Source organism: Dasypus novemcinctus, chromosome 6 (genome assembly GCF_030445035.2).
Source record: "Dasypus novemcinctus isolate mDasNov1 chromosome 6, mDasNov1.1.hap2, whole genome shotgun sequence".
Taxonomy (NCBI): Eukaryota; Metazoa; Chordata; class Mammalia; order Cingulata; family Dasypodidae; genus Dasypus; species Dasypus novemcinctus.
This window is the reverse complement of record NC_080678.1, coordinates 47,726,047-47,738,823: the sequence shown is the minus strand read 5'-3', so window position 1 is coordinate 47,738,823 and position 12,777 is coordinate 47,726,047. Positions and strand designations below refer to the sequence as shown.

Sequence of the window (12,777 nt, the reverse complement as noted above, 5' to 3'; positions counted from 1 at the left end):
CAGGGATGGGATTAAGCAGTGTATGTTCAGGAGACAGTAAAGGAGCTATCCTTTTGGAATTTGGTATTGGGGAATAAAAATAAACTAATAAAAGTGGAACTCATGCTAGGCCCTGGAGTTTGAAGGTGATCAGTTAAATACCAGGCATACCTTAGCTAGTTGGTGGAGAGGTACATGATGAAAACAGAATTTTATAAAGATTAACTGTCAGGGGCATTAGGATGAATTGGAGAAGTATAGTGCATAGTCAAGGAGGCCAGTTGGCTATGAAGGGATAAGAGTTTATCTAAACTAAGAAAGAGGCTGTAAGAAGGGAACAGTAGGGTCACATCTGAGAGACAACAAAAACATGAAAAAGGCCAAACTAATGGTTTGGGGGAGGAATAGTTAAGATCTGCAGTTATCTACTGTAGCCGATGAAATGTCATTTCCCTTTTGGGTGGCCTATATTGGTATTACATATTCATTTAGTGGAATATTTACTGAGTGATCACCTAAATATTGGAAATACAACATTTCATACAGAAAATAATGCCAAGTAAGTTCTACTTAACATCAGTAACACATCTTTTGAAGCTATATATATTAGTCATTTTCCTAAGCACTAGTTTGAGTCAGTATAATGCAAAAAGTAGTTGCATTTATAAGATATTTTAAGCCTAACTTATTATTGTCTAGCATTCAAAAATTGAAATGAAGCCTGATTGACTATATAACTTGAATATCTGAAAAATTTTATCCAGAAATTAACAACTTAATACTGATTTGTACAAAAAGCTGGACTGTTAAAAATTTCTGATCATACGGACAAAAATATGATTAAGCAAAGATTAAAAAAGGACAAGACATTTTGTAAATATTGGTAAGTACTATGCAATGCTTTAATTTAATGTGCCAGATACAAAAATCAGGAATTCATTAACAGATTACATTAAAAAAGTAACTACATGAATTCTTTAGGCTGTTTAAATGAAATATAACAGTAGTTTTATTTTTTTAAAAAATGAGGTATTATTACACTGTAAACAAAAAACAGCATAAATAAATAAAGGCAATATGCAATTTAGTGATAAATGTTAAAAATTTCAACTTAATAACAACAAAAAACAAAAATTTTCCAGTTATTTATGGATTTATATTTGGCTTGCTTGTGTACTTCTTATTTTAAAAAGTGATATAGCTATCAATATACAGGCACATCATTAAACATGCAGACCAAGCCAACACAATTTTTCCATGAGTCATCTCTACCAAATAAGAACTTTGTTTACATTTTATTTAAAACACTTAAATCTGGTTTCTTATACATAATTCTTTGTGCTTATTAGCTAGTAATAACCTACATTAAATATCTTACTCTCTAGTTCAAGCAGTGTAAGAGAGAAGCAGTTTTATTTGCATGGATTAAAAACAGAGCAAAACCAAACCAAACCGTATGCCTTTAATGCTTCAAGATTTTTAAGAAGAAAAACCCTTTAAAGAGTATTCCCAAATGAAAAGCAGAGTCACTTCTGATCAAAAAGACTAGTAAAACTAAGAAATTCCTTTTTCTCAAAGAGATATGGGTTAGCTTCAGAATTGTAGGAGATTAGTTCCTCCACCCTTAAAGAATTTTGCTGGTTGGGTGCAGGAAGCTGGCAACAAGAAAATAGCCTAACTCAGAAAAAAATTGGAAAATATTTATTTACATGTGAATCATGTGCTGGTACTAAATGCTGGCGTCATTATTATTGCAAATATAACTTCAGAGTATTCTGAAGGAAAGCTATCAAAGAAGTCTTGATTTGGAAACATTTGTAACATGCTAATAAAACTGCTTCATTTATTGTAAAAAAAACCATTTACTGTCTGACTTAAAATGCAGTTTCTTTTTACATGTACTTTATTAGAACACTCAAAAAAGTACTCTTGAATTTACTACAGTCAGAATCCAGTGAAAAACAAACCTTTGGTCAAAATGATGAACTCTATTTTTACACCAAGTTACATCATTTTGACACAGATGTTATTATTGTATTCACTTTTGTCAAATACTATATATCTTACCTCTTCAAAAATTAGTGTTTCAGGACTTCTGGTGACCAAAAATGTTAGAAAAAAGTCTTACATATCAACCAATATATATATGTGTGTATATATATATAAACAGTTCCATTCCATTGTGCTTATAATTGACAATCATTGATTAGTAAATTCTGATTTCTCTTCTAATGTCCTCATCCTTAAGAAGAAATGATTATATAAATATTACAGAGTACTGTACTAAAAGAAACTAGTTTACTGTCAATGAGCATGCAGACTAATACTTAAAAGAATATAACCTTGAATCCAATTAATCTGAAAATAGTTACACTCTTATACAATCATCTTTATTGATTTGTAAAAGCTGTATACACATCTAAAACCCTGAATTTACTTTGTAAAAATAAATCTTTAGCAATAAATGGCACTATCAAAATCCCATTGTTCTCAGGCTATTATGTAGTTATTTACAGATTTTTCAGCAACAGTTGAAAAGAATCATATAGGATCAAAGCCAGTATATCAAAAAACCCTGTAAACTGCATTTGCAATTATACTGTTGTTTACCTCTATATGAAAATATGGCTACATGCCTTATATATATGATAATGTAGCTATCTGCTTTGCTACTGTGTGCTAGCAACATACAATTTGCCACTGGGTTCAACTATGTCATAAATGCGTTCCTCACTGCACTCTGCTTTCCCAGTGGAACACCTGTGACAAACTACTTATGGAGAATGATAAAGTGCTATAAAAAAGGGAACTGGACCCATATCTGTCTTGGCTATCTGGTATTTTCTGCAGTCAAGCAATTTCTGTCATTTTAGAAAATCATGCCTCTGCTGAACATATTTCATATTTGATTTTAAAATATCAGTATTTTAAAGTTGGTAAGCTTTGTCAAGGTGTTTGAGACAGAAACATGAAAAGGTTAAAGGCACAATAAGACGGAGGTGAATGCTACATATAAAATATTATATTTCAAGTCTTCTAGGTTACTCAAGTCCAAAACCTTCTGCATTTGAAATTCCAATGATCAATTTCTGTTTCAGGTCTTTTTTGCTCTTGTAGGGGGGAAGGCAAAGTTGATTGAAGCAGGTATGGGCCACAGGTAACCTAGAGAAAATATTTTTTTAAAGATAGTCTTCAAACACACAGAAAACTATTACTAAGCAACTTTTAAAAATATACATTCAAATTTATTTTACTATGCTAAGAAATCATTCATTCATTCCTTCATTGAACAAATATTTATTGAGTACTACTATGTATTAATATCAGGCACTATTCTAGACACAGGGGCTATGTTTATAGACAAATCAGTCAACGTCCCTGTTCTTGTGAAACTTTCATTCTAAAGGCATTTTTTTTGAGTCAGATCTGAATTTGAATACTGCTTCCTCTACTTACTAGCTGTGGCCCCTTGTTGCAGTTGCTTAATGTCACAAGTCATAGGATAAACTATCCAGTTGGATAGTGTAAAAGATTAAATGAACATTCACATAAAACAGTTAGTAGAGTAGTAGATATTATAATTATCACTACTATTATAGTCTTGACTGTAAAAAAAGTAGTAAAAAGAACATTTCTGGGATACTTGAAGCCCAACTTTTAATGTTGTTGCCCTCATTGTACATGCACATTCATTATTTGAATGCTTTTGATTCGCTCCTCTGATCCTCTTCTTGACAACACTGTTCAGGATTTCTACAGATATAGTAGTTTTTTTCCTTCAGTCTTTATGAACTTCACAGCATCAAAGTATTTGCCAGAGAAGTCAATAAATAAAAACAGAGATGAGGTGGTGGACTCGGCCCAGTGGTTAGGGCGTCCGTCTACCACATGGGAGGTCCACGTTTCAAACCCCTGGCCTCTTCGATCCGTGTGGAGCTGGCCCATGAGCAGTGCTGATGCGCGCAAGGAGTGCTGTGCCACGCAGGGGTGTCCCCCGCTTAGGGAAGCCCCACACGCAAGGAGTGCACCCCATAAGGAGAGCTGCCCAGCGCGAAAGAAAGTGCAGCCTGCCCAGGAATGGTGCCGCACACACGGAGAGCTGATACAACAAAAAGAAACTCAATTCCCATGCCGCTGACAACAACAGAAACGGACAAAGAAGACACAGCAAATAGACACAGAGAACAGACAACCGGGGTGGGGGAGAAAGGGAGAGAAATAAATAAATAAATAAATCTTTAAAAAATAAATAAATAAAAACAGAGAATAAACCAGAGAAAAGGAGAAAATTTTTAAAGTAAGATCGTATGATTATAAATTTAGGGAGCCTTGTATTAAAAGAGTTCTTAGAATTATTAGAATCAGCATTTATTGGGTACTTGATCTTTGACAAGCATTTTGCTGAGTGCTTTTATATGCATTGTTTCATTTAATTTAACCCTCCAAGCAACCTAAAACGTGGTTATTATTATTATTATTTTACTGATGAGGAAAAAGAATGTATATAGACAGGTTAAGGCCAAAGAGTTGGTAGAGCCGTAAATCTGAGATCCAAACCCAGATCAGTCTGACTTTAAACAAGCATTCTTAACGTGTAAAGATTTAACATTCTTAATTAACAAAAATCTAGTGCATCTGCAACGGTGGGCCTTATTAGAGGAACGGAAACTCTCCTCTTAACTGGAGTGTTGTTCTTGTCTTTGACAATATGTGGGAGCTTCCTACCAGGAGTCCTAAAGCTGTTTGAGTTCTAGATTTATGTCTGAGCCATGTGTGAGCTCACGGTAATACTTGAAATAATAATAATAATAATTGGAAAAGTTTGGATGTACCATCACCTTCAAATTAAAATATATTACTCAGGTTATTTTTTTTTAATTGATAATATTTTTGTTAATCCAGATAGGATTAAGACCCATATGAAAATACTGAGAAAGGTGTTTTCTTTCTTTTCTTCCTTCTTCTTCTTCTTTTTGTTATCTCCAGGCATTCAAGGAAAGTTCTGTCATAATACTATCTGGGTAGGTAAGGAACAGATACCTCAGAGTCTAAATTCCAGCAATAACACATTAAAAATATTAAAATTCCAGGTTTCCACAAAAGATTACAAAAAAGAAGTGATGGCCCAGACAAAGGAGAAGATTAAAGCATTTAGAAAGCATCAATGAGGAGGACCAGACCAGGGACATACCAGATAAAGAACTTAAAAAAAAATGGTCCTAAATATGCTGAATGAGTTAAAGGAAAACATGAAGAATTAAAGAAAATCAGGAAAACCTTAGATAAACACAAAGAGAAGAGCAATATAGATGAAAATTATGAAAAGGAAGCCAACAGAGTGTGAAAGCCACAGAAATAGAAAAATTCCCCAGAAGACTTCAATAGCAGATTGCAGCTTGCAGAAGAAAGAATTTGTAAACATGAAGATAAGGCAAATGAAATCATCCCATTAGAGGAGCAGAAAGAAGAATGAAGAAAAGTGAACAGGGCTTGAAGAACCTGTGGGACACCATAAAACATATCAATATACATATTGTGGGAATCTTAGAAGATAAGAGAGAAAGGAGCAGAGAGAATATTTAAAGAAATAATGGCTGAAAACTTCTCAAATTTAACAAAAGACATGAATATACACATCCAAGTCCCTCAATGAACTCAAAATAAGATAAACCCAAACAGGCCCATACTGTGATATATCATAATCAAACTATCAAATGTCAAAGATAAGGAGAGAATTCTAAATGCCGTTAAGAGAGAAGCAAGGTGCCATATATAAGGAAGCCTCAATAAGATTGTGTCAATTTCTTATTGGAAATCACGAAGGCAAGATAGCAGTGGGATGACGTATTTAAAGTTATGAAAGCAAAAATGTGCCAGCCAAGAATTCTATATCCAGCAAAAATGCCTTTCAAAAATAAGGGCGAGATTAAGACATTCCCCAATAAACAAAAGCAGAGGAAGTTTGTCATCACTAGACAGGTCCTACAAGAGATGCTAAAGGTAGTTCTGGAAGTTGAAAGGAAAATGGAAACAACTGACTGAGGCCACATGAAGAAATAAAGCTCTCCTGTAAGGGCAAAGACATTGGTAAATATAAATGCCAGTATTTTTGTATTTTTTGTTTGGAACTCCACTTTTTAATTCTTACAGGATCTAAAACACAAATGCATAAAATATAATGCTTAATCAGTAGTTTTGGACTCAATGTATAAACATGTAATTTATGACAAGAACTACACAAAAGTGTGGGGGGCGACGGAGAGATTTAGGAACATAGGTGGTGTACCATTGAAGTTAAAGTGGTTAAACTGGTATCTAAGCAAATCAGAGTGTTACAGATTTAATGTTAAATTTAAAACCCATGGTAACTACAAAGAAAATATCAAGAAAATGCAAGCTCACAGAGACAGAAATTAAAGTACAGGTTGCTGGGGCAACAGGCAGGGAGAATTGGGAGTTAATGCATAATGGGTATAGGGTTTCTGTTTGGGGAGATGGGACACTTTCAGTAATGGAAGTTGATGTTGGTACTAAAACAGTGTAAATATTAGCAATTCCACTGATGATATGCTTGGCAGTGGTTCAGAATGAAATATACTGTACATATATTCCCACAAAAACATGAATGAGTAACTAAAGAGAAAATGACAATTAAATGCAATATTTGAGCCTTACCAAGGTATAATAATGGAGGAGAAAAGGCCAAAATGACATTTTTGGGACACATGAAAAAATTGGAATATAGGCTGTAAGCTTCATAGCAATGTTAATTTTCTTGAACTTGATAATTGAACATAAGGAGGTTACATAAGTAAATATCCTTGTACTTGGGAAATGAATATGGCAGTAAATGTGTTCAAGGACCATGACGTATATAGCCTACATTCAAGGGTTCAGAAAATGGATTGATTGATACAGAGATACACAGATAGACAGACAGACAGATGGACTGGAAGATTAACAAATAGATAAAAATGATACAGCAAATGTGGCAAAATGTTAAAACTGGTGGTTCTAGGTATTTAGGGACATAAGCATATATTTTCTGTATGGGGATTGTATTATTTTTGTAACTGTCCTGTGGTTTTGAAAGTATTTCAAAATAGAAAGCTAAAAAAGTAGTTAAAAAAAAATAGAGAACTTTAAGCCACAGCTTCTCTCATTTCAAGGCCATGTTTATTTACTCTCAAGATTTTCCTATGAAAACTACTTCAGACTACATGAATCCCCTGGTTCAAATGTATTGTTATTAGCAAACCTACAGATTAAAAATAAAACTACAATCCAGAAATTTACCAGTTAGTAGAAGTTTCGTTCTTTGAGATTTTAAAATTCAAATCAGCCATCCCTCCTACTGGTACTCTGTCACTTCCTGTAGTAAAATGTAGCAACTTCTTTTGAAGATCAAGAGGAAATCCAAGCACAACATCCCAAAAATATCTAGTGAACACCAAAGAAAACTTATCTGAGAATATCTTGATAAAATCTGGCAAACCAGAATAAAATAAGCTCTAAAGAAAAACTTTCCTTAAACATACATAATACCCTTTGTGCGAAATGAAGGAATGACAAGCTTCTATATGTGAACTAGATTTTGACTAACATTATTATAAAATTATAAAAGTAGTATAAGAGTGGATAGTGCAAGTCATTTTTCTCCTTTATAATTTACATCTTATTTTTTCAATGCAGTGCTATTAAAATGCTGTTTATAATTACAGCATCCCTGAAATCTAGGTCAAAGTCACTTAAAAAAATCCAATCTCTGTACGTTCTTGTAAGCTCATTTGTACCACTTTCTCTTCAAGGACTGCTAAGTGATTTCATATTTAATATTCTCACTTTTTAGAGATAAAATAAGACAGCATGGGACTCTACAACATTTCAGCTAACCTACTTGATTCAAAGACTAAGACACAAATAAATGAACCACATTCTCTTTTGTTCCCTTTTCTGCAACCCCACTAATACTATCAGAAGTATAAAGAGATTACCTTATAGTTAAGTCAGTTTTTGCATAGCCATCATACTGAGTACTTCTCTGCAAAGCATGCATATCCAGTTCAGGACTTCCACAGACCAAAATTTCAACCTCTTCTGGACGAAGCAGCTGCCAATAATTATTTATCAAAATGATAAATTAAAATGATGATTAAAAAATGAAATTAACTATTTCACTAAATTAAAAAGTGTAAATTACATCTCTTATGGAAAATTAAACTTTTTTTTTTAAGAAAAATCTTCTCCGTTTATATTTTATTTTATTTTTTTTTAAAGATTTATTTATTTATTTATTTCTCTCCCCTTCCCTCCCTCCCCACCCCGGTTGTCTGTTCTGTGTGTCTATTTGCTGCGTCTTGTTTCTTTGTCTGCTTCTGTTGCTGTCAGCAGCACGGGCACGGGAATCTGTGTTTCTTTTTGTTGTGTCATCTTGTTGTGTCAGTTTTCTGTGTGTGCGGCACCATTCTTGGGCAGGCTGCATTTTCTTTCACGCTGGGCAGCTCTCCTTACGGGGTGCACTCCTTGCGCGTGGGGCTCCCCTATGTGGGGGACACCCCTCCGTGGCAGGGCACTCCTTGCACACATCAGCACTGCACATGGGCCAGCTCCACATAGGTCAAGGAGGCCTGGGGTTTGAACCGCAGACCTCCCATGAGGTAGACGGACGCCCTAACCACTGCGCCAAGTCCGCCACCTCCATTTATATTTTTCATACCCAGGCAAGGTACTTTCCTTTCTGAAAGTTTGTAAATATTGTCAAACCATTAGGTTCCACTTTCGCAAATACTAATTAGCAGTTTAATACAGAAAAACAATCAGATGACTCACCACTAATCCAAAATATAATTCTTTCACAAAACTCAACTTGAAGTTCTCTTAGCTACTCCAGTACCTACTGATCTGCCTGCCTCCTTTTGACGTCCCATAACAGCTCCTGTGTATACTGTTAACAGTTTACGTATTTGGTTACAGTCTGTCTTGTGTTGCTCCCTTGTTTTTCACATATATAGGCCAATCTCCCACTTAAAGAGATTAAAGCTCTTAAAAATAGATGCTATACCATTTAAAGCTCTTAAAAATAAATGCTATACCATTTAAAGTTTGCTTTCTCTTTGCTGCCACAAATACTAGTGTGTCATAGACAAAACTCAATTAGAACTCAATAAAGTGTTTCTTTTTCAAAGGTATGTTAAATTATTAACATGGCAAAGCTGGAAAGAATGTAAGCACACTTTCTCCTGCTCCAAAGTAGTTCTCCCTCTACAGTTTCTCTCTTCTGTGAAAAATAATTTAAATGAAAGACCTTACTCCAAATCCTCATAATAAACTCAACGAATATATGAAAGACATGATGGAGTGTGCCCTGTGAAGCTGAGGTGAAGAGCACTAGTTCTTGAGAAAACTATGTTTATATCTTACAATACTTATTTCCTACATGGTATTCTAAATAGCAACTGCCCCATACCACAAGGCTAAGAGAGGTCAAACCAATCTGAGTCTGCCATGACTTTGGAAACAAACTACTTTTGGGTAGAATGCAACTTGGAGATACTGAGAGACCTCTGAAGCAACAGAAAACAGGTACAAATGTGTAGATCAGTAAGAAGTTGTGACTTTTGCCCTGAAGCTATGAGCCTTGTCCCTCAGAATTAAGACCCTAAGCCCAAGGGATCTCTTCACCTATTATGCTTGGAAAATTTTTTTTAAAGAACTAAAAGATATAAAGTAAGAAAATATATAGGGTTTCATAGCAGAAAGGGAGAAAAACTGAGTTTCACTGGTCTTTTCCCTCCCTAGGGAATTCAGGCTGAAATGGGAGAACTATTTTTATTTCTAGCTCTGTTTTTCTTTTTTTTAAGGATTTATTTTATTTACTTTTCCCTCCTCCCTCATGGTTGGCACTCACTGTCTGCTCTTGTGTCCATTTGCTGTGTGCTCTCTGTATCTGCTCATCTTCTCTTTAGGAAGTACTGGGAACCGAACCTGGGACATCCCATATGGGAGAGAGGCGCTCAATTGCTTGAATCACCTCTGCTCCCTTTCTAGCTCTTGTTTTAACAAAGTAGAGAAGACTTCTTATTTTAAAAGCTTATCACTAAAATATTTAGGGAATTGTCAAATATTATATTATAAAGCCTAATTTAGGGGTTCTTAACAAGGGGTCCATGAGCTTGAATTGAAATTTAAAAAAACATTATCTTACGGGGATGTGTTGGTATGGGTGTGATATATTTATTAAGTAATACACAGTATAGTGTGGACTTAATAAGGGGTCTGTGGTTTTCACCTGACTGGCAAAGGGGTCTGTGGAACAAAAAAGGTTAAAAACCCCTGGAATTAAAAGCATGATTTAAAGTTTTAAACTCACCATCAGGGCATTTGAAGCACACACACTGTGAAATCCGTAATAAAATGCAGCGAACTGCTTGTAGATGGATTTGTTGAGAAGGAAGTCAATATAAAGCTGTACATATTCTGGAAAACAATTTTACATGTTAAACAGTAGAAATAAATGGTGAACACTAATAAATTTTAATTTAAAAATGCTGTCTAACTTACCTTTCCTATTTTGATTGGTAACTGTAATTTTATCACCACCTGGCTTTAAATTATAGGATTTAATTATTCCAAATTCTTCTTGAAAAACCTGATGGGAAATGCCATCACATTATATTTATTGGTATGGCTGATTTAATAACAAGCTTCAATGAATAAAATTTAAGAACAATTTTTTCTCCCTTCTAAATACTTAAGCCACAGAAAGCCTAAGCACTTGTGGTATTTAAGAATAAGGTGTCATGAAAGCATGAGGGGACAAAAAGTAGGGTCTTAACCTTATCTGTTAAATACAGCTAAGTATTTTACTAATAACCACAAAACCTGCATTGTCTTTTAGGTAATACTCAAGTCTTTGGACTGTATGGATTATTGTAATTGCCACCCCCCAACTACTGTTAGGAGAGTGGAAATGAGAATGCTTTGGTCTGACTTGTTAGTGGTTGCTCCTGACTTTTTGTGTTGTGGTTATAGCAGAGGCTTACTTTTAGAAGCTGAGAACCAGGTCAAGGGAATATGCTAGTTACCCACTTTGTGAATTTTTAAAAGAACCTTCATTGACTGCTCACACACGTGTCTGTTTTATTGTTTTCACTTTATCAGGTTAAGATCCTTTAGACGTGGGATTGTGCGTATTTATTAACCCTGCTTTATCCCCCTTTCTAACGGTGGGTGTTTAGTAACAAATGGCAACAATTAAATGAAATCTATGGATAACAGAAAACTATTTGCCATTAACAGTACCTGGAATGTTGAATAGAAATCTTCTTCAACATTGCCTTCATATGATAGGAGTTCACTTAATCCATGGGCTAATTCCTGTAAAAATAAATCTGTTATGTATATTTTTTAAAAAATTAATATTACATAAAATAGTTAAGCAGATCTACTATAGGTCACTTACATGTGAGGAAAAGAGAAGATAAAATCCTTCAGATTTAAAAATAAAGATAATATTTGAGATACGTTTTCCAGAGCATAAAAAGCTTATTAATGATTCCTATTGTCTCAGAGAGGCTTGGATAAATTTATTTGGATCATGTAAGAGGAAAATATCCAGTTTAACTATATGGGAATATTTCTGGGGTATATTCTTAGCAGTAAGCTAAAACATTTCTAATGTAGTTTTCATCAAAATTCACAGTTGTTACATTGTTGTTTAGGAATCTGTAGTATACAGGCATACCTCAGAGATATTGCGGGTTTGGATCCAGAACACTGCAATAAAGGGAATATTGCAATAAAACAAGTCACACAAATTTTTTAGTTTCCCAGTGCATATAAAAGTTATGTTTACAGGATACTCTAGTCTATTACGTGTGCAATCGTTTTGTCTGAAACTACCATGTATATGCCTTAATTAAAATACTTCATTGCTAAAAAATGCTAACCATCTTTTGAACCCTCAGTGAGTTGTAATCTTCTTGCTGGTGGAGGGTCTTACCTCGGGCTGCTGACTGATCAGGGTGGTGGTTGCTGAAGGCTGGGATGGCTGTGGACATTTTGTAAAATAACAATTAAGTTCACCATATCAACTGAATCTTCCTTTCACAAAAGATTTCTCTGTAGTCAGCTATGCTGATAGCATTTAACCCACAGTAGAACTTCCTTCAAAACTGGAGTCAATACTCTCAAACCCTTTCTTTCTTTTGGATATGGATATCCAGTTCTCCCAGTACCACTTGTTGAACAGACTGTGCCCCAGCTGGATGGGTTGGCAGTCTTGTCAAAAGTCATTTGGTCATAGATGTGACGGTCTGTTTCTGAATCAACAATTTGGTTCCATTGGTCTATATGTCTATCTCTACGCCTGTACCATGCTGTTTTTTTTACCACTGTTGCTAGGTAATATTATTTAAAATCCAGAAGTGAGAGTCCTCCAACTTGGTTCTTCTTTTTTAAGATGTTTCTGGCTATTTAGGGCCCCTTACCCTTCCAAATAAATTTGATAATTGGATTTTCCATTTCTTTTAAAATGTTTGTTGAAATTTTTTTTTTTTTAATCAGGAGTGCATTGAATTTGTGTATCAATTTGGGTGGAATTGACATCTTAACAATATTTAGTCTTCCCATCTATGAATATGGAATGTTCTTCCATTTATTTAGGATATACTGAATTTTGTGTATTTATCTTGTATTCTGCCACTCTGCTAAATTTGTTTATTAGCTCTAGTATGTTTGTTGTAGATTTTTTTTTTTTGGATGTTCTAGGTATAGGGCCATACCATCTGTGAATAGTGA

At 34.5% G+C, this 12,777-nt stretch overlaps 1 protein-coding gene across 1 annotated transcript in view; it reads right to left on the bottom strand.

Moving 5' to 3' along the window:
• Positions 1-848: 848 nt before the first annotated feature.
• Positions 849-12,777, bottom strand: part of HECTD2 (HECT domain E3 ubiquitin protein ligase 2) — a 131,357-nt gene continuing 119,428 nt past the window's right edge. The window contains exons 16-21 of the mRNA XM_058298765.1: positions 11,281-11,355; positions 10,540-10,627; positions 10,349-10,455; positions 7,974-8,089; positions 7,276-7,419; positions 849-3,141 (exon numbers count right to left, since the gene is read on the bottom strand). Coding sequence (XP_058154748.1) covers positions 3,021-3,141; positions 7,276-7,419; positions 7,974-8,089; positions 10,349-10,455; positions 10,540-10,627; positions 11,281-11,355 — 651 coding nt within the window. The 3' untranslated portion in view covers positions 849-3,020. The remainder of the gene's footprint in view (positions 3,142-7,275; positions 7,420-7,973; positions 8,090-10,348; positions 10,456-10,539; positions 10,628-11,280; positions 11,356-12,777) is intronic.